The following is a 27,975-nucleotide window of genomic DNA, read 5'->3' as shown; positions in this document are numbered from 1 at the left end:
CTCTTGGGGTCTGAACTTAAGTGTCCCCTTCATTCCCCCTCTCCTCCTCATCCCCCTATCTTCTGCCTTGCCACTGTAGCTGCCGTAGTGCCAATATGGGGGGGAAGCAGGCTGGGTCTAATTGCTCTGGCTGATGAGTGCTAGCCACGTCGTGCTGAGGAGTCACAACCCATGGGAGGTTATTGCGTTGCCACTAGCATCCGGATTGACTGTGCTCTCGCGTTAGCCGTCGGCACTAACCACACCACAGGACATAGAGGGCAGTGGCTACGGGCAAAGGTTAGCTTAGCGGCGGGGAATTTAGCGTGGCTCATGCTAATCAACGCCACAGCAGAGGAGCTCATTGGGGTTCGTTAATAGTGGGGTCAGATAACCTTGCTGGCAGGCACTGGGGAGGAGGGATCAGATCAGATGGAAGTAAACTTGTCAGATGTCACTGAAGCAGTTGTTGTGAGAAGAGCAAAACTGTCGCTGCTGGTCCAAAGAGGAGGGTCTTTCGTTTCTACACAAGTGGTACTGAGAACACAAACTAAACTAGACTGGTGCATCCAGTAAGAGCAGTAAACAAATGTGTGTCTATGGTGGAGTGTGTGGACTCCCGCTGTGTGTGCTGTTTGCCTGTTTGTCTCTCAACCTATTGTGATAAGTACAGCAGGGCCTTGCTCGATCTTCTCAGAGTGTGTGTGTGTGTGTGTGTGTGTGTGTGTGTGTGTGTGTGTGTGTGTGTGTGTGTAACTCTCCCCATCTACGTGACATGGTGCTGACTCTGGATCCATGGCTAGTTGTTGAAGGCCTTGCCAGTAGTATTTTGGTGCCACTGTGGCGTCATTCCCCCTCCCTGTGATCGGTGTGTGACGCGCTGGCATTGGGTTGAGGTGGTGAACAGCGGCGGACGGTTACCACTTTCGGTATCCGACTTTAAATTGGTGATCGGGCGGGAACCTTCCACCTCCACAGATCAGGTACATCTCATCTCCTTCTCCTGCGACCCCCGAGGTCTGGTGGGGTGATGGAGTCCTGGATTGGACAGAGGCACTGGGAGAGGGGTAGTTCTGATGATTAAATTAAGTGTGCACATAATGCCTACAATCATGCCATGAATGTGCTTAAGTTGTATACCATTCCATCACTTTTGAACAGCGCAGCTATGACTGCAGTGTTTGTTGGCTGACCAACGCATCGACTTTGGGTTGTTCTGCCTCGTATGTTATAGTCCTGTGTGTCGCTGTAGTGCTGGACGGTGATAGGGAAATGGGCCTGATGGTGCGCTGCTGCACGGTGGTCGAGTTAACCTCAGAATACGTTCTTCCACATAGGTGTACGTCGATGGGTAGGCTGCCTCGGTCTGAGTGATCAGCGTACCTGGAAGGGCTTTTCCCACAACCATTTCTGCTGCCCAATGGCCGTTACATCCAGGTTTACTGAATCAAATGAAAACCGAGACGATTAAATGTAATAGATACAATGGAGCAAAGTGAGACGTGAAATTACAATTCAATGGACTGTAATAGTCGAAGACAGGTACCTATCATCACATCAACAAACTCATATCTTTAGCAGCTACACAGCATGAAGCCTACACTTAGAACGCTACAACTAGATAGACACGTATGACTACACTTAAGCACTACACGTATGACTACACTTAGCAGCTACACGTATGACTACACTTAGCGCAGCTACACGTATGACTACACTTAGCAGCTACACGTATGACTACACTTAGCAGCTACACGTATGACTACACTTAGCAGCTACACGTATGACTCAACTTAGCGGCTACACGTATGACTACACTTAGCGGCTACAGCATGACACACTTAGGCTACACTTGCAGCTACACGTATGACTACACTTAGCAGCTACACGTATGACTACACTTAGCAGCTACACGTATGACTACACTTAGCAGCTACACGTATGACTATTTTTAGCAGCTACACTTAGCAGCTAACCGATGACTACACTTAGCAGCTACACGTATGACTACACTTAGCAGCTACATGTATGACTACACTTGCAGCTACACGTATGACTACACTTAGCAGCTACACGTATGACTATTTTTAGCAGCTACACTTAGCAGCTACCCGTATGACTACACGTAGCAGCTACACGTATGACTACACTTAGCAGCTACACGTATGACTACACTTAGCAGCTACACTTATGACTACACTTAGCAGCTACACTAATGACTACACTTAGCACTACACTTAGCAGCTAACCACGTATGACTACACTTAGCAGCTACACTTAGCACTACCCGTAGACTACACTAGCAGCTACACGTATGACTACACTTAGCAGCTACACGTATGACTACACTTAGCAGCTACACGTATGACTACACCTTAGCAGCTACACGTATGACTACACTTTAGCAGCTACACTTAGCAGCTACCCGTATGACTACACTTAGCAGCTACACGTATGACTACACTTAGCAGCTACATGTATGACTACACTTAGCAGCTACAACGTATGACTATTTTTAGCAGCTACACTTAGCAGCTACCCGTATGACACACTTAGCAGCTACACATATGACTACACTTAGCAGCTACAGGTATGACTACACTTAGCAGCTACACGTATGACTATTTTAGCAGCTACACTTAGCAGCTACCCCCCTATGACTACACTTAGCAGCTACACGTATAGATACACTAGCAGCTACACGTATGACTACACTGTAGCAGGCTACTACGTATGACTACACTTAGCAGACTACACTTAGCAGCTACCCGTATGACTACACTTAGCAGCTACACGTAATGACTACACTTAGCAGCTTACCACGTATGACTACACTTAGCAGCTACACGGTTACTATTCTTTAGCAGTACACTTAGCAGCTACCGTATGACTACAACCACTTAGCAAGCTAGCCACCAAGCTACACTAAGCAGCTACATGTATGACTACACTTAGCAGCGCGACGACGATAAGATCTATTTTTAGCAGCTTAGCATGTGACTTGATCAGGCTAATCGCGTAGTACTACAGCTTAGCGGTAGCTACACGTATGACTACACTTAGCAGCTACACGTATGACTACATTTAGCAGCTACACTTAGCAGCTACCCGTATGACCACACTTAACAGCTACAAGTATGACTACACTTCGACTCAAAGGTTGTATCTGAGTCAAGAATGCCATTTAAAACAGGTGTTCTTCACCTAAAAGAACAATTTCCCACATTAACATTTTTGATTGGAGTTCCCCTTTAATATCATATTGTTGTGACAGATACTGCATCCATACATGTTCTCAGCATATCCTTATGAATATCCTTATTTTACCAGGTAAYTTGACTGAGAACACATTCTCATTTACAGCAACAACCTGGGGAATAGTTCATAGGAGAGGAGATTAATGAAACAATTGGAAGCTGGGGATGATTAGATGGCCATGATGGTATGAGGGTCAGATTGGTAATTTAGCCAGAACACCGCGGTTAACACCCCTACTCTTATGATAAGTGCCATGGGATCTTTAATGACCACAGAGAGTCAGGACACCCGTTTAACGTCCCATCTGAAAGACGGCACCCTACACAGGGCAATGTCCCCAATAACTGCCCTGGGGCATTGGGATATTTTTCTTTAGACCAAAGGAAAGAGTGCCTCCTACTGTCCCTCAAACACCACTTCCAGCAGCATCTGGTCTCATATTCCAGGGACCGATCAGGACCAACCCTGCTTAGCTTTAGAGGCAAACCAGCAGTGGGATGTGGAGTGTTATGCTGCTGGTGATTAACTAAATGAATTTATTCAAAGACAAGCGAGATTGACTTACTTTGGGTCACACATAAAAGCCTTATGGGCTGTAGTAGTACCTTTTGCTTGGACAGGTAGCGTTGCACTGTACTTGGAGATCATCCTGGCGTCTGCTTTACAACACCTCTGTCGGATACATGGTCAGAACTGGCTGGGAAAACAGTTCTGTTTGGTGGATAAAAAAACCAACATTGATTACTCAACACTCTTGGAGGCTGAGTACATGTAAGAACATTCACGAGGAATGTTGTGATGAACATTGATAAGGTAATAGATGTGAATAGGCTTGCCCAGGTTTTTCAGAAATCCTGGTTGGAGGATTCTGGATTTCCTGTTTATTCGCTCCTGATTCCAGGAAACTTCCAACCAGGATTTCTGGAAAACCTAGGAATTTAACGGAAAGTTCACCAGAATTTAACCCTAGCCTGGACTTGGTTATACACTGATAGAACAGATAATAGCTTTTTTGATAAGCTTTTTTCAACACCACATTCTACCGTACATTTCAGATTCCTTGAAAATCCATTCACTCACCTGTAATCGTTCACGTTTTCCATTGCTTGCTTGACAACATTTCCCATCTCCAAACTGGACTCAAACTCCCCAGAGTGCTCGGCCAGGGCTCTCATGCTGTGGTTGGCTTTACTTTGACCAGTACTCAGCAGAATCAGTCCCTTCCTTGCTCAGGTAGACTTTGAGCCCGGAGCTGTTACCAATGACACTGCAGATGTCCAGATTTTCCCCTTCGATGATCATTGATCCGTGTGGTTGGACAGAGATTACAGGTGTGATGCAGCTCTGGAGGACAAAACGAGGAAAATTGGTCTGGAAGCTGAAGGTTGAAATCAAGAGACTTTCCCCCAGACACATTCTATTAAGTTTCGGACATGGTTAAAATGATTAGAGATGAATTGAGATTGAGAACAACAGTAGGGTCCTGGACTAAAAAGGTATTTCAACTGAGAATCTCCACTGAATGTGTGTTTCAGTCCAAGACTAGGTTTAACCTGTGTCTTGGAAACCTGCCCTAGATGTTCACCACCATGTTCTGTTTTTGGGCTCCACTCACCTTTTACAGTGACCACCACATTGTTGCTGGCAGGGGACGGGACCGAGCCTGGCAGCAGTATGACCCTCTAGTCACAGTGTAGCTTTTGGACGCAAGCGTTTTTGAATCACAGCCTAGTCTCCACCTGGTTGGTCATAATAATACAACAATGTTAACTAGAAAAGTAAACGTGTGCGCTTGCTACTTGAAGTATTGATGTTTGTGAAATAAGTTGTAGTGGGGGTAAAAAAATATTGGGTGTTCTTGCTAAGGTTAACACACATGGTTGACTTTGACCTTCTCCTCAAAGGTCCTTGGAGTCCTTGTAGAAGTAGAAGACGATAGCGCCGGACTCCTCGGGGGCCTTACACCAAACGGTCACCTCCTCTCCCTCGCTGAACACACGCTTGTCGACGCTGAGGACTGGCGTCTGCAGGCCTGGARGGACACGAGTACGAGTGAAAGCACGCGGTCACACAGATAAAAATCACATGCCATAGACACAGAGTTATGCTTAACTTGCAAGCTTTTCAGTCCACAATAGAGAAGAGTTGACAGAGTACTAACCTGTCACAGTCAGTTTTTCAGAGTTGGTGCTTGGCTCCTTGCCCTGTATGTTCACCTTGCATTCGTACTTCCCAGTGTTGGCCACTCTGGCCATACGCAGAGAGTAGAGGAGGTCCTCTGTGGTGGTGGTACTCTTCGTGTACACCACGGTGTTGTCCTTGTAGATGGTGTATTCACGGTTCAGGAACCCAGAGCTGCTGACTAAGGCCTGGCAGCGTACCGTCACGTTGGTACCTTGGGAGACGGCGTTGCTGGGCTCGACACTTCGGATTGTGAACACTGGAGAAAGAACTCAACGTCAATGCTCCGACTGATCAAACGCTCTGTATAACAAAAGTTCTAGAAAACCAGCCTTTGTGAACTTGTACCAAAGCACATTATTTTGTGAATTCACACTTGGTAGTGGCATTAATCTTTTCACCGAGGCCATCCCCATAGTAAGAGAACAGTGCAGTAAATCACAGTGCTATATAGCTAGTCATCTTCCAGCTCCAAGATACACAGGAGATGAAATCACTCACACCAATGAATTGGACAGAAACACAGACCCTCAACAAAAACAACACAAGAGGTATTTTGATTCAGTGCATGCTGATCGCGAACTGTTTCCCCACGTTTGTCCTCCACAGAGTGCTTCTTTAGATAAAGGGGCCTCCCAGTGGGGTCTAGTGCGGAGCGGACAGTTCTGTCAGGTTGAGACCCCCAGTCCGGGGGGCTCCCGTCCCAAGGGGAACGTCCCAGTAAACAGGCCCCCGCCAACCAGAGGAAGGAAAGACATTTTGTTAAACAGGCAAACAGATGCCCTCCCAGGGGACCCATCGCTATTTTAGACACTGCCGTCCCCACCCAATGTCACACAGCAGGGCCCAGCGCCATCAAGGGGAAAACCACTGACGGGGGGGCAGACGGTATGGAGCCATAGCGGACCCCCATAGAAAGGGTGTGTGAACCCTGACCAGTCTTGGCAAAGCCAATGAGTCAACTTTCCTGCTTAGAATAGTGGTATTCTGCTATTCCAAGCACAGAATTGCTAATCTCGGTATGGTCAGGATAAGGCACTCATCAACCACTGGCTAGCTGGACTCATTCCTCTGCCCAGTGCCAGGTTTTTACTCCCCTATCCTAACAGGAGGCGGCGGCGTGTGACACTGCTAACACATGAGTTCCCAAAGCCTTCCACAACTTTTCCAGTGTCTCGGACTCCAAAAGTGTGAAAACACTGATAAGACAACAAGATCCAGGAACCATTCTCATAGGATTTCCTGTGTGTCAATACAGTTTTAGCTGTGTTAATACTACAATTAGGGTAAATCAGTCACCTCTCAGTATAATACATACCACTCCAAAAGAAAAACCTGAAATACACCGAGTTCCCCGGTTTTGCAAACTGCATTCACTGCACTCTTGACTATCCTATTTTAAGAATCTCTTCAAAAACACTTTAATACATACGCGCCTGCGATTCCGCCACTTGGCCTGGATGGAACAGGAGGGGAAAAAAAAAATCACACTACATCAACGAAAAGAAAATCCATACTTCCTTATTTCCCCACCCAACCCAAAACCCTCCCAGAGGTAGATTATCATCAAACTTCCTTACAGGTGGAGAGGAGTACAGAGGTTAGCAGTAGTAGTTGGGTGACCATCCTGACTGAGGGCTGCTGGAGCTCCCACATCGGTGGTGGCTGTCCTGGGCTGATGCGACTGGAGGTTAGGAGGCTGAAGACTGACTTGGGGGGGGAGAGGACAGGGGAGGTGCTCTACCTCAGCCACAGAGTGGGCCGCTGGTTATCACAGCGAGCAGAGCCCTCGACTTGGCTTTATTTTCCAGTTAGAGACTGTTGTTTCCTCAGGATGTGTGAGCTGCTGGCGCTTTGCTGTTTTGGAACGTTCTCTTTCTGGGCTGTGTGTGTAGTCATAGACACTGCTCAGCATGCTTAGGGTGCAGTAGGAAGGAGCCAACCTTTGCCCCCCCAAGTGTCTGGGCCTCTACAGGTACTATGGGGTAACATGGAGTGGGGCACCCTTGCTTTTGTGCTCAGGAGAACCTGTTTCCTGAGGATAGGATATCACATTGTGCTCGTTCGTTACAGTTTACACCGTCGTAAATCCCAGCATGCCCTTCAAAGCTGTCAAACTACTGTTAGCTTAAGCTCCTAGTTACGATTTTGTTTGTTTTAACTTCTACTGAGCTACCTACCGCCAGACATATTATACCTTATTGGATGAACTTATTAGAGCAAAATAAACAGTTTGACTATGATATACCACTCTTACCTTTGTACCAATATGAAATAAAAAATAATATTAGAATGTATGCACTCACTACTGTAAATCGGCTCTGGTTAAGAGCATCTGCTAAATGACAAAAATGTAAATGTACATTTCTTAAGGGCAGGGTAAGTTACTTTCAAAATGTAATCCATTATGGTTACTAGTTACCTGTCCAAAATTGTAAAAAGTAACTACATTTTTGGATTACCATAACTAACGTAATCGTATTACTTACTTTCGGATTACTTTCCCTTTAAGAGGCATTCGAAGACAAAAAGGATACATCAAACGCATTTGGTATGTCATCATAGTGGTCTCTGACTCGCTCAGGTTGAATAAACTTGCATTTTTTTCAATGCTGACTTGAATGTCATTGAGAAAACAGAAAGGTGTCCTTGTATTTTTTCACTTAAGAACCAGCAAACTCTTTATACCCCCTTAAGCAGGGTTGGGGACTAACTGATTACATGTAATTTGATTACAAAACAAACTAATATTTTACACTACCAGCAAAATTATTATAATCAGATTACTTTACAATTTTTGCCTGATATCCAACTGGACAAGACAGTGTGAGACTGGACTTATCTTAGCTCCTGCCCTGGCTCCAGTTAAGGTAAACTTATCTGTACTTCCAGACCAGTAGGATTCTATTCCATGTCTAAACTCAGATAGGGGACTGCTAGTTGGCAAGTGTCATTGGTTGTTATCAATTAAACTGTCTCTCTTTATACTGAGGCTTTGTTGACATTTAACCATAGACAAACCAATGTCACGGCAAACAGAGAAACAGTTAACAAAGGCCTTCTATTCAATGCGTCTCGCTGAAGTGTTACAGATTGTACGATAGACATGTGAAGGTCATTTCCTATTGAGCCGAGATATGCAGCATTTATGGTGAACGCAGTGTCCGCTAAAGTAGAAAAATTGCCATATAATATCAATCGCTCTGTAACTTCCACGATACGGATTGGATAGAGCCCTAAATCTGCTTTTATTCAGAACATTCACAAAATACCAAACAAAGAATAAATACAAGGATTCCGGATGAAAAACTAAAACAAAATGTAGCAAGCAGCACCTCGAATATCAGGCTTAATTAAGTCCATGAAAAATATTTGAATCATCTCCTTGCTATGAAATTCATACCAGGACTGATTTTCACATCACAGACACTCACTCCTCAGGGGATTCTTTTTGAAGCGGTCTGGTGAGAAGGATAATATGCCTGATGAAAAAAGTGTACTTTWWAAAAAAAWWWTTAATTCCAGATGAATCGATATGGTAATGATGACATGAATATTGTGACGCAATAGCAGATACATTTGTCTTACACAATACATGTAGAACTTCATAATGAGAGCATGAACATTAACACAAACATGAAAACACACACCAAAAACAAAAAAACACCAGGAAAACCAGCGCTGTTGTGTATTTGGTTTATTTTACTGACTTCATCTCCTGTCCTATAAACTAGTCAGCAAAGCAGTCTTCCGTCACAGAGAAACACCCGATTGCTTTCATTTCTCCTAAGTATTCAAAGTTTATTTTTGTTTCCATATCTAAAATGTTAAAACTCAAAGCAGGATATCTAGAGATGTGATTCTGAGCATGGCTGACAGACAGCGTTGTGGGGTTTTGCTGTAGGTGTCAGTGAAAGCAGTGGAGGCTGCAGTACCTCCTCCGTACCCTAGAGGGTGAGCTACTGAGCGTAGTGGGGCTTGGTTATGACCGCGAGTGCAGCCGCTTCTACAGAATGCATGGCATGTGTTACCGGTTACCCTGCCCGGTTCAGTCCACAGGCAAAGCATTATTGTCCATTCCTTTCTAGGGTGATAGCCAAGCTGAGGACTTTAGAGGCAAAAAGGTGAGGGTAGGGGGGAGTACTGTATGAGGAGAGACACCGTGTGGGTGAGAGCGTCTGTGAAAGGGGGAGAAACAGTCCTCTCCCATCTCTCCATCCCACTGAGGTCCAAGGCAAACAAACACCAGCAAATTAAAAAAATTAATTACAAAAAACTGAGCAAAAAAAAAGTTTCAAAGAAAAACAGGAAGGTAATGCAGAGCAAACCAAAAAYGCGACCCCTAATAGAGGCACATTAATGGCGATACCGCACTTGTAGCGAGTGTTGACCAGAGGGGTAACCCTTGTTTAAAAAAAAAGGCACCTCAGGACTCACAGAACGTATTTTGACCATCTTAGTTCGTCATATCAAGAGTAACGTCAGACCTCTGTGAGTCTACCATGCAGAGACGCCGCGGTATTATGTGGTATATCGTGGCTCATGAGGTACCTGAGCTAGTGTTGGAGGTTGACAGGAGAGCTGTGGCTTTTGACAACAAGGACACTGAACTGAAGAAGTGCTATGGAGCGTTACTGTGTATTTACCAGTGCACTGTATTACACAAAGTGAGGTCTGAAGTCACTCCTGTTTTTTGACCCAACTTCTCTATCCCAATCTTCTTGAAACTCCCTTTCTGCTAAAGAAACCAAACACGACTGGCAAATAAAACCAAGGTTAAAAGAAATAAAACAAAAATAGAAGAAAATTGCCGCAGACTTTTCTCCAAAAAGGGTAACGGATAGCAGGGTGGAGGTTGGTAGTTGGCACACAGGGGAAAGGGCTGCCTAGGGCTGGTGTGTGTGATTCTGGGGACAGTCCATACACAGTTTATAAAGTCCTCATAAGCCTGTGTGCGAGGATGCAGCAAAGTAGCAGCAGAACCCCATTCCCTCTTCCCCATTGGTGTCAATGGGGACGAGGGGATGCAGTGGGCGCTGTGTTTCTTCTCGTCCAGCCTCGGGGTGCTTCTGGCTGGGGATGGGCATGGGTCAAGCGGGCCTCAGCCAGAGCTCTGGAACTGATACTTCAGGCTCCACAGGCGGGTATGGCTCAGCTGATGAGTGGGGGGGGGTCTGGAGCTGGAGCAGCAGAAGCTTGGAGGCTGTAGAGCTCCTAGCTAATTCATTATTGCTTTGCAGGTAGGGCAGACAAGTAGCATCAGTCTTGGGATTAGAGCTGAGCAGTAGTCACCCATTGCGCTATGGACATGGGGTCAGCCTTTGGGCATAGGACAATGGAGATGAATGGCTTGGTTGGTGAGGTTGGTGAGTTTAGCACAATTGGGTGAGGGTGCATGGATGCAAGGTCTGGTTAGTCCTACAGTATAGCATGGTAGTGGACATCTGTATGGGCATCGGTTTGTGTCCAAGGCTGTGGGCCCACTTTGGGCTCATCTGTGCTCTGTTCTACATTTCACTTTCTCTCACACCAGACGTGCCCCGTCTGTCAAAGTGCCTGGCCGTTTCAGAGGAAGCGCCTGTAGTCCACCATCTTGTACGCGAACAGTGAGAGAAAGTCTATTAGCTACAGCGGGGGGGGGGCTTTTAATAAGGGTCGTGCGGGCGTCCGTGAGCCACGCCTTTCATGTCCAGAGTCGTGTGTGAGAGAGGGAATTGTCCATCTCTCGATAGCCTCTTGACCCCGATGCATAGAGGTCATAGAAAGGTAATGTAGAGGTCATTCCGAGTTCATTCAGGTAGCGACACCGCCTGTCTCCCCCAGCCAAGGCTGGAACCTTTAAAATAGACCTATTATTCATCTCTGTATACACGCAATTAAATATACACGCTCCTCAGCACTGCCAAGTCTACAATCAATAGCTTCATAATAAGAATATGAATAAAACGATCAAGAATAATCAGATAAGTCAACATCATAACACGAGTGTTTCAGCAGCCATCACTATAGAACATTCAGGGGTAGTAACAATTGCATATGTACATTAGAAGTAATTTACATCCTGGCTCCGAGGGTGAGAGGTCAGGGGTCAAAGGTAAAGTTCGGGGGGGTTAACGCTGAGGGGTTATCTGAGCCTCTTCTCCGCTGAGTAGATGGACATGTAGTAGTCGTTACTGCCCACCGCCAGGTGGGGCTGTTGGGACACAGGGAGAGAGAAAGAATATAATGGACTCCTAAAGACAGGTGTAAAAACATTCATTTCCCAAACCATTTAGTGTAATTAGGTGTGATGAAAAGACAGGTTTTGCAGAGTATAGTTTAAGAGACATAGGGATAACTCCTTGTACCCACGCAACTTATTCACTTTAATGCATTATTCACCCAAATCGTAGTTCCCATGTTACGTTATCCAGTTGAGATTCAGACTACTATGAAGAGAGTAAGAATGGCATAGTACCCAGTAGGGATGGAAGGCCAAACAGCTGATAGCCCCGATCCTTTGGCCCATGAAACCGTCATAATACTTGATGTTGCTGATCACGTCACCGTTGGAGTTGTACACGGCTATGAACTGGTTCATCGATCCACTGGGAGAGGATGGAGAGAACGAGAGAATGAAGGAAAGAGTGAGAAATTAGTTTCATAGCTGCTATACCAAATGTAGCAAACGTTGAAATCGTCAGACCGTCCCCCACCTTTATCCGTTGATATAGTATTGACCACATTTAATTCCTCAAAGTGAGTTTAGACCATAGAGTTTGATAGAGGGTTAAAAAAATGGGTTATATCCATCTGGAGTCCTCTATCGAACTCTATGGTTTAGACCAATTATGAAGGCCCTTTCTGCCACGTGCCGTAAACCTGTGAACTCACCAGGCAAACAGGTTGGCCTGCGGATGGATGTCCAGCGCCGTTAACCCCTTCACCGTCTGCAGCACGTTCACAGAGTCCGGCGACCGCAGCTCGAAGAACCGCACGTCTCCATCGACACTGGGGAGGAGGATGAAGGAGTCCAAACAGTACATGACATGTCATCACATCCATTTAGATCTACAGGAAGTAGGGCCGCTGGTCTTGGACCGAGCCACAGACAGCGAGGGAACTAGAGCGTGTGAGAGTCAAGAATAGTAGATTGACCAAATCTGGACACCCGACCGTCACAGAAATAATCCATCCATCAACCAACCATTCAATCAGTCATCAACGAGCACTACCTGACACTAATGATTTTGCCGTCCGTCTGCTTCTGCAGGTGGGCCTTGACCACCCAGGACGAGTGTTCCCGGTACGTCATCACACGACTGTGGGGAGACACAGAGGAAAAGCATCATCAACTTCAGTCCACCCACAACCATGTTGTTGTTCACAGGAGAGACAGAGGCAGATGTGAAAAGTAAGCGGCGTGAGTGGATGGACTCCAACGCAGTTCATCAACATGCAAGACGCCACACAGTGTAAAAGTGACCGGTGTATGAGAATTTAAAGCAGTGCCGTTGTGTTGAACAGAGTCTAAGTTATCAATCAATCAAATGTATTTATAAAGCCCTTTTTACATCAGCAGATGTCACAAAGTACTATACTGAAACCCAGCCTAAAACCCCAAACAGTAAGCAAGGCTGTATTGTGTGTATATGGCCACTGGGTGTCACCATAAGTACATGGGTATAAGCACTATTGGACAGCCCGTCTCCATGGTAACAGCATCCTTGAGTGACAAGACACTGTGATTGAAGATTGAGGAGGAAGTTGACCCCTAAGCACAGATCTAGGCTCTAGATGACCTAACCTCAAATCCTAGCTTTAAGACGCAGAAAACAAACCTGACTCTGGGCCAGCAGTAAGAAGCAATCAGAAAGCCAAAGTGAGGACCAAAACCTATCCCTGTTCCCTTGGCGAAAATAGTTACAAACTCTGTAAGAGTGTGCATGATTGTGTGTTCGCCTGAGTGTGTATGCGATGCGTGTGTTTGCTTAGCCCCCTACTGGTTTTAAAGGAGAGCACAAAGGGAAAGGGTTCTACAGTCTCAGTGCCTGAGGGAAAGCTCTTAAATGAACATTAGTTAAAGATTTATGGGACACTACGGCTTAATTGCCCTGTTTTCTCTTTGGGGTGAACTAAAATAATGTTTGGCTGGGGGGGGGCATTTGAAGATGCGCACGACCGTGTAGACACAGGATGTGGCAGGAGAGCTGGGAGCTCCCAGGTGAGAATACAGCAGAAATCACTGATATGAGTCTTCAAATAAACAGCCAGTTTATTAGGTACACCACGCCGTTCATGAAACTAGATCGCTCCTACAGACAGTCAGTCAACGTGGCTGTGACTCGCTATATAAAGCAGGCAGACAGGCATCAAGGCATTCAGTTACAGTTTGGTTGAACATCAGAATGGGGGAAAACGAGTGACCTAAGCGACTTTAAGCATGTTATGATCGTCGGTGCCAGACGCTCCTGTATCTCAGAAACGGCCGCCTTCCTGGGCTTTTCACACACAACAGTGTCTAGGGTTTACTGAGAATGGTGCGTCAAACAAAAAACATCCATTCTATGGCAGTCCTGTTGGCGAAAACAGCTTGTTGATGAGAGAGTTCGAATGAGAATGGCAAGAATCGTGCAAGCTAACAGGCGCAGTACAGCAGCGGTGTGCCAAACAGCATCTCAGAACACACAACTCGTCAATCCTTGTCACGGATGGGCTATTGCAGCAGACGACAACACCGGGTTCCACTCCTATCAGCTAAAAACAAGAAGAAGTGGCTCCAGTGGGAACGTGATCACCAACACTGGACAATCGAGGAGTGGAAAAACATTGCCTGGAGCATGACAGCAAGTTCAGTTTACTTGAGTGGCCTGCGTAGTTCCCAGACCTCAACCCAATACAGCATCAGAACGTACCGATGTCCAATCTGCGTGTGGAGCGTTTTCCGACATCTTGGAGAATGCCCCGAAGAATTTAGGTTGTTTTGGAGGCAAAGTAGAGTCCAACCCAGTACTAGATTGGTGTACCTAATAAACTGTCCGGTAAGTGTATATGAGATGACGTAAGAAAAAAAAATATTAATAGCTTTACCTATTTTGCTTTGCACATACGATTTTACATTGTGTCTGATGATAATTAAGGGGATAAAACATATCTGATGCTAATGAGAGTTTCATAAAACATTAAGACACACAGCTTCTCTTTGTGCTACTGGGAATAAGAAACCATATGATTAGTAATGAATTAGGAAGATTAGAAGCCCATTCACGTTAACCTCAAGTCACATTTTAGACAGAATAATGTGACGAGGTACGTGTGCGTGCAGGGATGACTCATTGTTGAAGCCTTTATGAAAGTCAAGGTGTGGAGGCAGCATTAAAAGTGTGTGTCTGCATTTGGGTGAGCACACGAGCGTGTGTGCGTTTGCGTGTGTGCGCGTGAGACAACTCACCACTCGTTGGCGCCCATTCTCCTGTCATAGAGGCGGACCGAGCCGTCGCCCAGCCCCGCTGCGATGAGGGACCGCTGTGAGTCACATGATAGGCAAGTCACACAGCTGTCTGCCCCCGTTGGGATGTCCTGGTAGACACACACACACACACACACACACACAATTAGTTCAAGCAATGTGGAGGGAAAAAAACGTAATTACATAGTCGTTGCCGTGACATAACGAACGTTGTGGTTGTCACGGCGCTCATTAAACATTGAGTAACTGGCTAACAACTCGATCAATCACGTCTACAGCTGACTGATGGAGAATGCCGTCTGGGCTCTGCCGTCAATACAGCCAGAGACAGGGCAGGGCTCGCATACTTCCCATACTACTGTCTCTCAAATAAAGGGTTAACAGGTTGAATGGAAATACAACCGATAATGTTGAGCCAGGTGTTGAATACCAGGATGCATACGGTGCCTTCAGAAAGTATTCATACCCCTGGCCATATTTCGCATTTTGTTATGTTACAGCCTGAATTCAAATTAAATATTAAATTAAATTAAATATTTTTTTTTCTCACCCATTACTCTGTACAGGCTTCCTTTTCACTTTCATTTAGGTTAGTATTGTGGAGTAACTACAATGTTGTTGATCCATTCTCAGTTTTCTCCTATTACAACTATTCAACTAACTGTTTTAAAGTCACTATTGGACTCACGGTGAAATCCCTGTGCGGTTTCCTTCCTCTCCGGCAACTGAGTTAGGAAGTTAGCCTGTATCTTTGTAGTGACTGGGTTTATTGGTACACCATCCAAAGTGTAATTAATAATTTCACCATAATCAAAGGGATAGGTCTGCTTTTGTTTTTTTACCCACCTACCAATAGGTGCCCTTCTTCGCGAGGCATTGGAAGACTTCCCTGGTCTTTGTGGTTGAATATGTGTTTGAAATTCACTGCTCGACTGATAATTGTACGTGTGGGGTACAGAGATAACGCAGTCATTCAAAAATCATGTAAAACACTATTATTGCACAGAGTCGATGCAACTTATTATTTGACTTCAGCACATTGTACTCCTGAACTTATTTAGGCTTGCCACAACAAAGGGCAAGCCTAAATAAGTTGAATAATTAGACTCAAGACAAATTTGTAAAAAATTCAAAAAAAAACATCCACTTTGACATTGGCTAGTGACACAAAATCTCAATTTAAATGCATTTTAAATTCAGGACGTCACCATTTTTTTTTTGAAAAAGTCAAGGGGTGTGAATACTTTCTGAAGTATGTAAACCGACATGCAAGAAAGAAGGGGAAAGTACCCACAGTTCCATAGATTGTCATAATGCTCCCAATGGACCTATTGGTCAAAACTTGTAGAAAGGATTTGAGAATTGTCACCTGAGAAATCATGGATGTGCAGAGGCACCTGTGACATTTCAAAACAACGTCATTGATAAACAGGTTAGTTATGTTCAGTGTGTTTCTCTTCACCTGGACCTTCATCTCCCTCTCCGTGTCCCAGATCCTGATGACCCTCACGTCTCCAGATGTCATCAGTAGCCCCGTCTCCTGCTCCCAGTCCACCACCATGCCTGCACCTAAGAGAGGACGCTGGTTAGTAACACACACAGACAGAAAGATACAAGGGAACACACACAGGCGGAAACATCATTGACAAAGACCCAGCTGTCAATGCCTGGGACTCGGGGGCATGATCTACCAGCTGAGCATGGGTTCTGGTAGCATCTGCCAAAAGTTCTGACACACTCAGACTGGCGGATGTAAACAGGAAACACACCATCTGAGTCAATTGTGGGTCTAATGAAGGGTCACTGTCATCAGCCGTCAGGATATCACTAATACCCTAGGGTGCTAGGGGTCGATTTGGAAGTGGACAAAAGCCTTTGAAACGGTTGCCAACCCTGTGACTCGCAACAGGCTGAGGTTAAAAGACCCACTCCTCTAGGGCGGCGCACGATTGGCCCAGCGTCGTCCAGGTTAGGGAAGAGTTCGGCGGTGTGGGGGGGGGCTCATTGCACGCTATCGTCTCCTTGTGGCAGGCCGGGCGCCTGCGGGCTGACCTTGGTCGTCAGGTGAACGGTGTTTCCTCCGACACATTGGTGCGGCTGGCTTTCAGGTTTAGCAGGCGGGTGTTAAGGAGCGCGGTTTGGTGGGTCAGGTTTCGGTGGACGCATGACTCGACCTTCGCCTCCCGAGCCCGTTGGGGAGTTTCAGCGATGAGACAAGATCAAAATTGGGAGGGGAAAAATGGGGGTCAAAAAACAAACAAACAAAAATACCAACTCCTCTACCAGATGTTACTACTGGCAGGCTGCAGTGACAGGGTGTCACACCCAGAGAGAGAGAGAGACAGAGAGATTAGAGAGAGAAAGACAGAGAAAGACAGAGAGAGATTAGAGAGAAAGATGTCCCGTTGACAATTTGGTTCTTATTATTTTCATATTGTAAATATCCAAAGTAAGCTTTAGTTACAGCATGCCAATTAAGCAAATCGAATTAAATTGAAAGAAAGACAGAGAGAGAGAGAGAAAGAGATTAGAGAGAGAAAGAGAAAGACAGCGAGAGAGAGAGAAAGACAGCGAGAGAGAGAGAGATGAGAGAGAAAGACAGATTGGCGAGAAAGATTAGAGAGAAAGACAGCGAGAGAGAGATGAGAGAGACAGCGAGAGAGAGAGATGAGAGAGAAAGACAGAGATTGGCGAGAGAGAAATTGGAGAGAAAGACAGCGAGAGATTAGAGAGAGAAAAACAGATTAGAGAGATGAGAGAGCGAGAGAGATTAGAGAGAGAGAAAGATTGGCGAGAGATTAGAGAGAAAGACAGCGAGAGAGAGATGAGAGAGAGAGAAAGACAGAGAGAGAGAAAGACAGCGAGAGAGAGAGATGAGAGAGAAAGACAGAGATTGGCGAGAGAGAAATTGGAGAGAAAGACAGCGAGAGAGAGAGATGAGAGAGAAAGACAGCGAGAGATTAGAGAGAAAAACAGATTAGAGAGATGAGAGAGCGAGAGAGATTAGAGAGAGAGAAAGACGGCGAGAGATGAGAGAGAATAAAACAGAGAGATTATAAAGAGAGATAAAGACAGCGAGAGGTTAGAGAGATGAGAGAGAGAATTTAGAGAGAGAAAAACAGCGAGAGAGAGAATTTAGAGAGAGAAACAGCGAGAGAGAGAGAATAAGACAGAGAGCGAGATTAGAAAGAGAAAGACAGATTAGAGAGAATCTAGCGAAAGAGAGCAAAAGAGAGAGTAGAGAGAAAGAGAGAGAGATGAGAGATAGAAAAACAGATTCGAGAAAGATTAGAGAGAGCGAGAGAGAAAGATAGAGAGAGCGAGAGATTAGAGAAAGCGCGAGAAGCCCTCGGCAACTCCATATGCTGCTACTGAGAGTGGGAGTCACAGAGCTAAACTGTGGTCGCGTCTCAACCGTACTTGATAAATCGCTCTGTGACACCTGGCAGAGGGCCGGGGGCGTAGCCTAACCTTGAGGCTAAGCCCCAGCGTGGCTAGCTCCGGAGTCACAGCTATGCGGGCGTTAGCTAGCTCTGGCGTCACAGCTACGCGTGCTGTTAGCTAGCTCTGGCGTCACAGCTACGCGGGCTGTTAGCTAGCTTTGGCGTCACAGCTACGCGGGCTGTTAGCTAGCTCTGGCGTCACAGCTACGCGGGCTGTTAGCTAGCTCTGGCTCACATGCAGACGCGTGGGGGAACACTTCAGAGTGTACTCAGCTACGCACAGAGCTGGGACCCTCACACACACACACGAACATCTGTGATTCCCCCGTTACACACACACAGAAACAACATTCAAACACACGCGTGGACACAAACAGAACGACTGGCCCCATTCAGAGACTGAGGGAGATGAGGCATTCCTTTGAAGTATGGAGCTCTGTGTTAGTGAGAAATTCCCATCTCTTGTTGATGAGGAGAGAGGGAGAGGAAGAGAGTGCAGCAGAGAAACCCTAATCTTGTTTATTAGAACTTTAACTATTCCAGGCAGATAGTACTAAAGTCAATGCTCACAAGCAAGGGTTGGAAATCCCAAAAATTTCCAATCGTTTCGTTCTGAACAGAAGCACCATTTTTTTGTTGCTCAGGACAATAAGAGAACAAAATGGTCCACCCCATCTCTCATTCTTCCCATCCCATCTTTTTTCTTCTCCCACTCCATACAGTTCATCCCGAACCAACTCCAATCAAAAACATTTCTCAGAAGTTTAAAGATTTCCTTTGCTTTAGGTCACATCAGGGTCAATGCATTGAGTTCTTACACAGACTCAAAATGTTACTAGTCAACTTCCCTAAAATGAGAGAATCAGCAGCATAACCAGGGATCTTACAAGTCCACACATAAAACAATAGCGACATTATAGATGGAGATGCCTGACTGAGGGAGTGGATGTGAGGTAGTGCTGGAGGCCCATTGTTCTCCTTAATAACGACTACAAAGGCGGCTAATGATTTAGTTAGCATTAGCATACTGCATAATGGAATGGATATTCGGGGCTGCCTGTGCGTGGGTGTTGCGTATAGGTGCTAGCTGCTAGCGCAATTAGGTTATCCCTATAGCTAGCGTTCGCATAAACTAGCGTTAGCGGTCTCCAGTGGCTACGATAGCCCCATTCCACTATTCATTTTGCCCCTGGCTCTCTTCCCTAATACCCTTCTCTCTATAGCTCTCCCTACATATCCCTCAGTCTCACTTTATATTCCCATCACTCATTATTTCTCTCTAGGAGACCAGCACTGCCTCTGCATTCTCATTCCACACCATTATCACCTGTTGATGGACTGGCTCTCACACACGCCGCAGTTTATTAAAGACTGCGCCCCGACTTCAACTTCCCTCCTCTCTCTCTTTGATTCCCTTAAATCGTGTTTGCTTTGAAAGTGTCCTCCAGGACCACGGTGATGGAATTAACTAGGACTACGCTGCACAAGCCTGTAGTTAACGATGAGGGCGTCACCATGGATGGGGTTGATTTGATGGACACGGACACCGGTAGTTTATGAGGCTTCTGGCGCTAGGCTACTTGACCTGTGAGCTGACGAGAGATATAAAACTCTAGAGTGGAGCCTGTATTTAACCTGTATTACAGGCTAAGGGAGTCTGAGTATTAGAGCAGTGATGACTAAAAACTTTGGCACAGTTATTTTGGTTGGGTCCTGAGTCGCTGAGACATCTGAGCCTTCTCTCATATTCAGTCTCTGTTTTAGTTTGTCCCCCTCTGTATGTTCCTCTCCTAGTCTCTCTCTCTGTCTAGCTGTCCGCCCCCCTCTGTTCCTCTCTCTCTGTGTACGTATCCTCTTTTAGTCCTACATCTCCCAGCCACTAGCTCCCAGAGGCCTTTTTAACAAGCCTCCAGCCATCCAGCGTATGTGGAGTAGGACAGCCCCAGGACTGCCCTACTTTCACTCAAACTTCCCCAGTCTAGTCAGAGAAAAAGAAAACTTCCTCAAGCTGCTGCAGGAGAATGAGAGTGAGAGTTGAGGGGAGCGATAGACGAGAGAGAATGAGAGAGAGAAAGAGAGGGGGGGGGAGCGCAAGATGTTATAAACGACATTTGCATGAAAACTTAATTAGGTCTGCGCTCTGTCTGTGTGGACGGGCAGTCGATGTGGGTCTCCCTCTCCGGAATGCTAAACAAACACTAATGATAACTCCATAGGGTGTAATGAGGGCTGAGAGGGAGACGGCGCTGCTCCACAACAGATAGAAAATAAACAGCACCCAAACAGGCAGGCAGGCTCTCTCTCCCCCCCTCTCCCCCCTCTCTCATCTCTCTCGGTCAATCCATCACTTTCTCTCCTCTTTCTCTCGCCTCTCTTTCTCTCCCTATCCCTTCCATCTCTCTCTATACCCTCCTTCCCAATCTCTAGTCTTCTCTCTGACACACATTACATGCTAATTCAGCTGCAGAGGAAAAACCCAAGTCTGGATGAAGACAGTTTTAAGGCCCCTTGCTTGGCTGTGGAGGGAACTAATCATTGGTACTGTAGAGTCTGGAGTAAGGGCCTCAGGGCTAGAGGAAGGAGGTCCATTATTTCTACTATCAACATCCCACATTACCAGCAGGCCTCTAATTATACACTGTAGATGATTGAGGATGCCGTGAAAAATAATATAGCGGGTGCCGTGTTGACAGTTGTAAGACTAATGGGGGTTCCCTGATTAGTGCAGTACTCCCACTGGAACTCCTGTAATTCCAACCCTGCAACGATACTGAGCCGATAGACCCAGAAACGACACGTTCACATCYGAGTTGAAGCATTGCTCTAACTACGTCGACACAAACTGTTTTTATTYTCATTTATTCATCAGGGTAAAACAAGTAACCAATTCATATAAACTAAAATGACAAATCTGAGTTTTTAATATAATAATATATATATTAATATATTTGTGAAAGCTTACAGTTAAAACTAGAGAGTTGTCTGGGCAGAGTTTGTCCCCCTCCATGTCTATTTTGTACATGACCACTGGTAGGAAGACACGGTACCAGCTTTGTCCCGTGGAGAGAGGGTTACTGACGAAAGGGAGGCCGGGGGGGGGGGGTGAGGAAGCATCATCGAATGGAGGGATGGACGGGTCAGGTTACAGGAGGAAGTAGTAGCGCAGGGGCAGACTGCTGGAGTTTGTGCAGCACACTGAGTCAGACGAGAGGAAAAGACGACGGCAGCACTCACCTCCCTGTCCCTTACTCCTGTCAAGACAGATGGAGACCCGCCTGGCCAGACCTGCGAGGGGAGGAGCAGAAAGGAGGAGGCAGGGAGATGGGGGAGGGAGAGTCAGAAGCACATCAGCCCCAGCACCTCACACTGTTAGCAAGTACCCCCCGCATGCATGGTCACACACACTCACTCACTCACTCTCTGACGCATACATGCAGTCTCGCACACGCACGCTCTCTGTGTATTTGTTTGTGTGAGTCTGACTCCCACACAGACAGACACACAGACAGATAGACACATAAGCGCACACAGCCACACACACAATGAGCAGCGGAAGAACAAGGCTGCAGTTTCCCCAGCATGACATCTTCCAAATGAATACCGCTGATACGCCCCGATCAAAAACTAAGAGAGATATTCCACTAKTCAACTACTGGCTGTGCATTTAAAAACAGGCTCCAGATAGCTACACTCCATCTTAAATCATATATGCACCCTACGGCCTTGGCCAAAAGTAGTGCACTATATAGGGAATAGGGTTCCATTTGGGAGGCAATGCATATCTCATCTAAAAGCCTAGAGGGCAGAGGAGTCTAAATCCCCTGTACCACAGGGAAGACGAGTGTGTGTGTACGTACGCATGTATGTATACCAAGTGTACAAAACATTAGGAACACCTTCCAAATATTGCGTTTCAGTCCCTTTTACCCTCAGAACAGCCTAAATTCGTCGGGGCATGGACTCTACAAGGTGTTGGAAGCGTTCCACATGGATGCTGGCCCATGTTGACTCTAATGCTTCCCACAGTTGTGTCAAGTTGGCTGGATGTCCTTTGGGTGGTGGACCATTCTTGATACACACAGGAAACTGTTGAGTGTGAAAAACCCAGCAGCATTGCAGTTCTTGACACACTCAAACCAGTGCGCTTGGCACCTACAACCATACCCCGTTCAAAGGCACTTATATCATTTGGTTTTGCCCATTCACCCTCCGAATGACACACACACAATCCATGTCTCAATTCTCTCAAGGTTTAAAAATCCTTCTTTAACCTGACTCCTCCCCTTCATCTACACTGATTGAAGTGGATTTAACAAAGTGACATCAATAAGGGATCATAGCTTTCATCTGGATTCACCTGGTCAGTCTATGTCGTGGAAAGAGCATGTTTTGTACACAGTTTATAACTGCATATAGCATAGTGATACAATTAACACCAACTATTACAGTGTAGGGGAGCTGGCAGCCTTGTTCTGCTAGAGGAAGATGAACATAAAACCAACCAAAGTCAACGTAGCAGCAAAGTAGCAAGACAGAGTTGGAGGATCTCAATGAAATGAGACAAAATGAGGAGGAATTGCACCCAACAAGTCGTTACTGGATGGAGGGGAGAGCGCGTGTTATGGAGATAGGGGAGATTTGGAATGTGTGTGTGTGCTTCTGAAGCAGTTACAATCGGTGCCAACAATGATCTCACGATGGCATCTGTTCATTTGAAGTGCGCTAGCTGTATCAACGCAAGCTTGAGCTGTGCAGACCATCTCTAGCCCCCTCTCTACCTCCAAGGTGAAGTGGTGGTTCGTTACCCTGGTAAATCCTGATTGCTGAATACCTTGTTGTTGACTGTGACATCTGCCCTACTCTGAAATCTTCAGGGATGTGTGTGTGTATGACAGCTCTCCCTGTGACGCTAGTTAACTGTGTCACCTCTCAGCAGGCACCCTGAGCAGGGACGCTGCTCATCTTTGTTAAGGTGGGACACACACAGCTGGTGGTCCGCTGTACTGTCAGTCAGAGCACACATACACTCATTAGAATAGAATGAGTGTGTCTCATTCCATGATTCTACACAGAGCTGTCAGAGCTAACATCCTGCTAGCTAGCTCCCTTGCCTGTCCTCCTTCACACCCAGCACAGATAGTAATTGAAAGTGATTCAGCTATGTATTGAATGTCATACAACAGCACATCCTTGACCTGTATGTACTCACACACTTTTCTTCTACTGTACATTTTAGTTACACTGTTTATACTCACCGCATATTTATTTATATACTGGATTCCTGACTCACTCTTAATATATCTAGTGCTGTACATAGCATTCTTCGTATATCTGGTGTAAATCCATCCGGTGTACATACGTATAGATTGCATTTGGATTACTGTTACAGCGCTTTTTGGGTTGTTAATTAGATTCATCCCGACGTGTATTCATTTCTTTCTGTCTTTACCTTTTACTGCATTGTTAGGAGCTAGTAACCATAAGCATTTCACGGCACCCGCTATAACATCTGCTAAACTGTGTATGCGACCAATAAGCGTTGATTTGATACAATCTCAAATGAATGAATGAATTCAGTATGAAGTAGCCAATTTCCTGCACCTGCCATCCATAAGCATAGCCTATAGTTCTCTGAACGGTCACACGTCAGAGAAGTACAGGAGAGGAACATAGACAAGCAATTGGCAGATGTAGAGTGGGAAATATGCGGGGGTTGGAGAGTTGGTGGAAAGGGGACGTGGGGAGATGGTGGTCTGAATTCTGAGCAGGTGGGGAGGAGGGGGGACTTGAATGATTGTGGACACTAGAACTAGGTGGATTGAGGGTTTGGGGTAGAGGGGTGGATGGGAATGGGGTAAAAGTTGTATTGTGTGGTGGTGGTGGGACGGGGGGAGGTAAAACTGAAGCCGACGGGGAGGTACACTGAGGGTCTAGGCTGATAAACGGAGGGGGTCTAGAGGGGGTAAATAGCGTGGTCTTTACTGTGGGCGCTGGAGGAGGGCTGACCTCGGGTGGTGGGGAGCATGTCGGACAGGCCCTGCCACGCCGTCACCATCTCGGGGTTCCGCTGGTCCGCAAAGTTCTTCCAGATACGCAGCGCCCCGTCATCTAGAGGGAGGGAGGGGGAGAGAGGATGGTTGGAGAAAGAAAGGAAGGGGGGTGACAGAGAAGGAAGGAAAAGTAAAGAGAAAAAAACAGATATCATACAAGGTTAGAGGTCACAAACAACTTCCACATTTACACTTGCAGAAACACGTCCCCCCCCTCTGTGCCCATGAGAGACAAAGCGTGTGCACATGGATTAACATTAATCGCTACGGCCTCGAGCGCGTCCGTGACCTAAGAGTGCTGAAAGAACACAACAGGAGCACAGTCTATGGCAGTATCCCAAACGGCACCCTATTCCCTACATAGTGCACTACTTTTGACCAGAGCCCTATGGGTGCACTATACAGGGAATAGGGTGCTATTTGGGAGGTATCCTATCCCATAACATACGTCTCTGAACAAATCTCTGAACAAAAGAGATAACGGACAAGTTCTTACGTCGGGTCGACACAAAGCAACTTTCAAGCAATTTGACCTCGTCTCTACAGCCTCCAGCTTTACAAACTCATATGTACAATACAACGCGCTTGTGCCTCTCCTACAAGCCTGGTACCTTCCCAATGCTTTCAAGCCTACACACACAAATATAATACCATGCTCCCTGCCACTCATTGCACAAAGGCACCGCAAACTAAACTGAAACTAAGTTCAAGGTCGTGTTAACAGGGTCTTGTTTCTCTTGTCCTCCTGAACAGACTGCCAAAGAATCCCAGAACATTCAGTATTGAACCACTTATGTACACTCCTTTCTTCCTAGAAGTAATGACTGATCGTGCTCGATCCTTCACGTCACGGTAGGGAAGAACTTCAAATACGGATGTATTTTGAAAGTATTCAGACAGGGCTGCAAACCAGGGTGAATGAATGACAATGTTTAAAATGACAGACAAAACCACATGACTGTATATGACTTTGGAGCCGCAAAGCATTTTAACACAGCCCTGCGATAATTGGTTTCACACGAGAGAAATAAAGTGAACAGAATGGCGCTCTCCAGCAATTCAACATAATGCTGCCGACTTAATTCCTTTTAGAATTATTTAAGACTGCATTTTTCACCCAGGGAACAATGTGTGCGTGCGCGTTCCTGTCTGAGGATGTGAGTCAGGCGTTTGAGGCTGGCTTATTAAGACTTCAATGTCCAGGAGAGAGAAAACATGCACATTTATTTACTGCAAAATGATGGTGTCCTTGAATTGAGGCAACTAGGGTCTATTTAGTTTCTGCATTTAATTCGATTGGGTGATGCTGAAGTGATTGACTGTTTGGGAGTTTGTTCAATTTTTTTTTTTTACGTGTGTGTGCTTGCATATGTTTGTGCAAGATAATTGAGTCTGGGTGTATGTGCGTATTTTTGAGATGATCGCATGTGTGTGTATTTATATTATACTTTATCCACAGCAACTTAAAGGAGCAATTTGGGTTAAGTGCCTTGCTCAAGGGCACGGCGGCAGATTTTCGGCTCGGTGATTCAAACCGGCAACTTTTTGGTTACTGGCCCAACACTCTTTAACCGCTAGGCTACCTGCCTGTGTGTACAGTGTATAGGTGTGTGTGTGTCTGACCTGTAGCAGTGAGCAGCAGGGAGTAGTCATGTCCGTTGAGGTACTCCATAGCTGTGATGCGGGTGTAGCGAGGGTTCCCGTTGTAGAAATAGTCCAACCTCTCCGCCTTCTCCCAGTCCCAGAAACTACAGAACACACATACACTTCAGTCACTTCCAGCACTTGTCACTTCCAGGCACTTCAGGCACTTCCAGGCACTTCCAGCACTTCCAGCACTTCCAGCACTTCAGCCACTTCAGCCACTTCTGGCACTATATATCAAACCAAGTGTCTGTAGCACTGCCAGCTATGTCTCTATGTGTGTCACTGGACTGTCATGGCCCTGATAGGGGACAGACTTTTCTCAGGGCTGCCACTACAGCATGTGTCTGAATGACCTGGTTCTGAACACAAATAACCCACACCATATGGCTTGTTCCCACATATCCAGTCCTCTCAGATCAGCAAACAAACACAGTCAATGGACACATCTCGAATGGCTTCCTATTTCTCATATACTGCAGTGCTCCTTGTGTGAATAGTTTCTGAAGGCGCTGTTTGTCTCTGGCCAAAGTAAAGCATTATGTACAGGGACAGAATCATATGAGACAGTCAATAATGTGCTACAAATATAGCTGAGGCGTTGCGCATACGTCTCTCACCAGATGCTGTCTTTGTCTGCCACGGCAATGCAGGGGTTGAAGGGGTGGAACTTGACCACGGAGGGAACGCCAGGGTTACGGTTGATGAAGATCTGGTCGTCCAGACGTGTCACGCCTAGAGGGGGAGGAGACACCGAGCACTATCAGTCACCTGACACCAGTCACCTGACACCAGTCACCTGACACCAGTCACCTGACACCAGTCACCTGACACCAGTCACCAGTCACCTGACACCAGTCACCTGACACCAGTCACCTGACACCAGTCCAAAAAACACAATCCATATATATTATTTGGCTTCATCAATTTATGAAAATAAGTCTAAAGGTCTATATTTATATGGGTGTGTGACTGTGGTATCACGATAGTAAAGATATGTTTGGATGAAAACACTCTTGTAACTCCCATAAAGACTGGAAAATTTGATAGTGAGAGCCCTATTCAATAGTCCTTACAGTCGCATTACAATCCTTGTCTAAAGGTCTAGCTCTCGCTACGTAGCCATGACAACCATCACTTGTGTCGTTAAGGTGTCCTTCGGCTATCTGGGATTTCTCTAAGTGGACCACCAGGAATTTCAGAGAAGAAATATTAATTGAAAATGTTTCATAAAGTCGTAACAAAAGAAATATTGGAAGAAAATGTTTTTAATCTAGCCTAGCGAGACCTTGGCAAGACCTTCGCTTCTGTATTTGTTGATCAAAAGCTGAAAAGGTGTTCATTAAAAGCTAGTCTTGTCTGTGTCGTTTTCTCTACCATGCAAAATTCAATACCGCGAATGTAATTTCATCACAAATAATACTGAAAAAAACAGACTTCAATCAGTTTTCCATGTCTCTGTTCCCCGGCTCTCTTCTTTCCTGTCTCTGTTCCCCGGCTCTCTTCTTTCCTGTCTCTGTTCCCCGGCTCTCTTCTTTCCTGTCTCTGTCCCGGCTCTCTTCCCGGCTCTCTTCTTTCCGTTCCCTTCTTCCTGTCTCTGTTCCCCGGCTCTCTTCTTTCCTGTCTCTGTTCCCCGGCTCTCTTCTTTCCTGTCTTTGTTTGTTCCCCCTCTATTTTCTCCCCCACTTTCATCCCTCTATCATTTTTACTCCTGTTTCTTTACTCTCCTTTCTCACTCCCTCAGTCTCACTCTCCACCCTCCTACTCCTCCCTCTATTCTTTGTCACCCTCTAACATGTCGGTCTCTCTCGCACTCTAACGTACCCCTCCCTCCCCCTCTCTTTTCTCGGTCTGTCCATCTCCCCAGAGGCAGGAGAATGAATGAGGCAGCCCTGATCTTTTAGTCTCTCAACTCTAGAGGATGGCAGAAAGGGATGGTTAAAAGGGGAGAGAGAGATGCATGTGTATGTGA

At 46.0% G+C, this 27,975-nt stretch overlaps 2 protein-coding genes across 9 annotated transcripts; both read right to left on the bottom strand.

Moving 5' to 3' along the window:
- Positions 1-3,233: 3,233 nt before the first annotated feature.
- LOC112080952 (platelet endothelial cell adhesion molecule-like) lies at positions 3,234-7,219 on the bottom strand. Of its 3 annotated transcripts, none has more exons than XM_024146898.2 (7): positions 6,999-7,219; positions 6,851-6,874; positions 5,399-5,677; positions 5,129-5,269; positions 4,853-4,976; positions 4,318-4,581; positions 3,234-3,948 (listed from the first exon to the last, which is right to left on the bottom strand). In XM_024146898.2, the coding sequence occupies exons 1-4, from the start codon at positions 7,072-7,074 to the stop codon at positions 5,136-5,138; spliced, it is 513 nt and encodes a 170-aa protein (XP_024002666.1). In that variant the 5' UTR covers positions 7,075-7,219; the 3' UTR covers positions 3,234-3,948; positions 4,318-4,581; positions 4,853-4,976; positions 5,129-5,135. The 3 variants fall into 3 exon arrangements, with proteins under 3 accessions (XP_024002666.1, XP_024002665.1, XP_024002667.1); XM_024146897.2 differs by having other exon boundaries at positions 5,114-5,269; positions 6,999-7,218; XM_024146899.2 differs by lacking the exon at positions 6,851-6,874 and having other exon boundaries at positions 3,236-3,948; positions 5,114-5,269; positions 6,999-7,215.
- A 1,881-nt stretch (positions 7,220-9,100) lies between these two features.
- Positions 9,101-26,768, bottom strand: LOC112080951 (regulatory-associated protein of mTOR). Of its 6 annotated transcripts, none has more exons than XR_011479581.1 (11): positions 26,624-26,768; positions 25,983-26,107; positions 24,292-24,417; positions 21,544-21,594; positions 16,329-16,435; positions 14,849-14,976; positions 12,633-12,719; positions 12,292-12,408; positions 11,876-12,005; positions 11,461-11,611; positions 9,101-11,254 (listed from the first exon to the last, which is right to left on the bottom strand). XR_011479581.1 is itself a non-coding variant. In XM_024146896.2 (10 exons), exons 2-10 carry the CDS (start codon positions 26,029-26,031, stop codon positions 11,543-11,545), a joined length of 864 nt encoding a protein of 287 aa, XP_024002664.2. In that variant the 5' UTR covers positions 26,032-26,107; positions 26,624-26,768; the 3' UTR covers positions 9,101-11,542. The 6 variants fall into 6 exon arrangements, 4 of the variants coding, with proteins under 4 accessions (XP_024002664.2, XP_070298869.1, XP_070298870.1 ...); XR_011479582.1 differs by having other exon boundaries at positions 11,477-11,611; XM_024146896.2 differs by having other exon boundaries at positions 9,101-11,611.
- Positions 26,769-27,975: the final 1,207 nt, after the last annotated feature.

This window comes from Salvelinus sp. IW2-2015, unplaced genomic scaffold, assembly GCF_002910315.2.
Source record: "Salvelinus sp. IW2-2015 unplaced genomic scaffold, ASM291031v2 Un_scaffold16609, whole genome shotgun sequence".
NCBI lineage: Eukaryota > Metazoa > Chordata > Actinopteri > Salmoniformes > Salmonidae > Salvelinus > Salvelinus sp. IW2-2015.
The sequence above is the reverse complement of the archived record's forward strand: the minus strand, read 5'-3'. Positions and strand labels throughout refer to the sequence as shown.

What these genes read in the sequence shown, in the direction of transcription:
- LOC112080952 (XM_024146898.2), bottom strand. Translation starts at nt 7,074, where the DNA reads ATGTGGGAGCTCCAGCAGCCCTCAGTCAGGATGGTCACCCAACTACTA. An exon ending in CTCTGTACTCCTCTCCACCT is followed by an intron (nt 6,875 to 6,998) that starts GTAAGGAAGTTT and finishes TGTTCCATCCAG; the next exon opens with GCCAAGTGGCGGAATCGCAG. An exon ending in AGTGGCGGAATCGCAGGCGC is followed by an intron (nt 5,678 to 6,850) that starts GTATGTATTAAA and finishes TTCTTTCTCCAG; the next exon opens with TGTTCACAATCCGAAGTGTC.
- LOC112080951 (XM_024146896.2), bottom strand. Translation starts at nt 26,031, where the DNA reads ATGGAGTACCTCAACGGACATGACTACTCCCTGCTGCTCACTGCTACA. An exon ending in CAGGAGTAAGGGACAGGGAG is followed by an intron (nt 16,436 to 21,543) that starts GTGAGTGCTGCC and finishes GTCCTCTCTTAG; the next exon opens with GTGCAGGCATGGTGGTGGAC. An exon ending in AGAGGGAGATGAAGGTCCAG is followed by an intron (nt 14,977 to 16,328) that starts GTGAAGAGAAAC and finishes TGTGTCTACCAG; the next exon opens with GACATCCCAACGGGGGCAGA.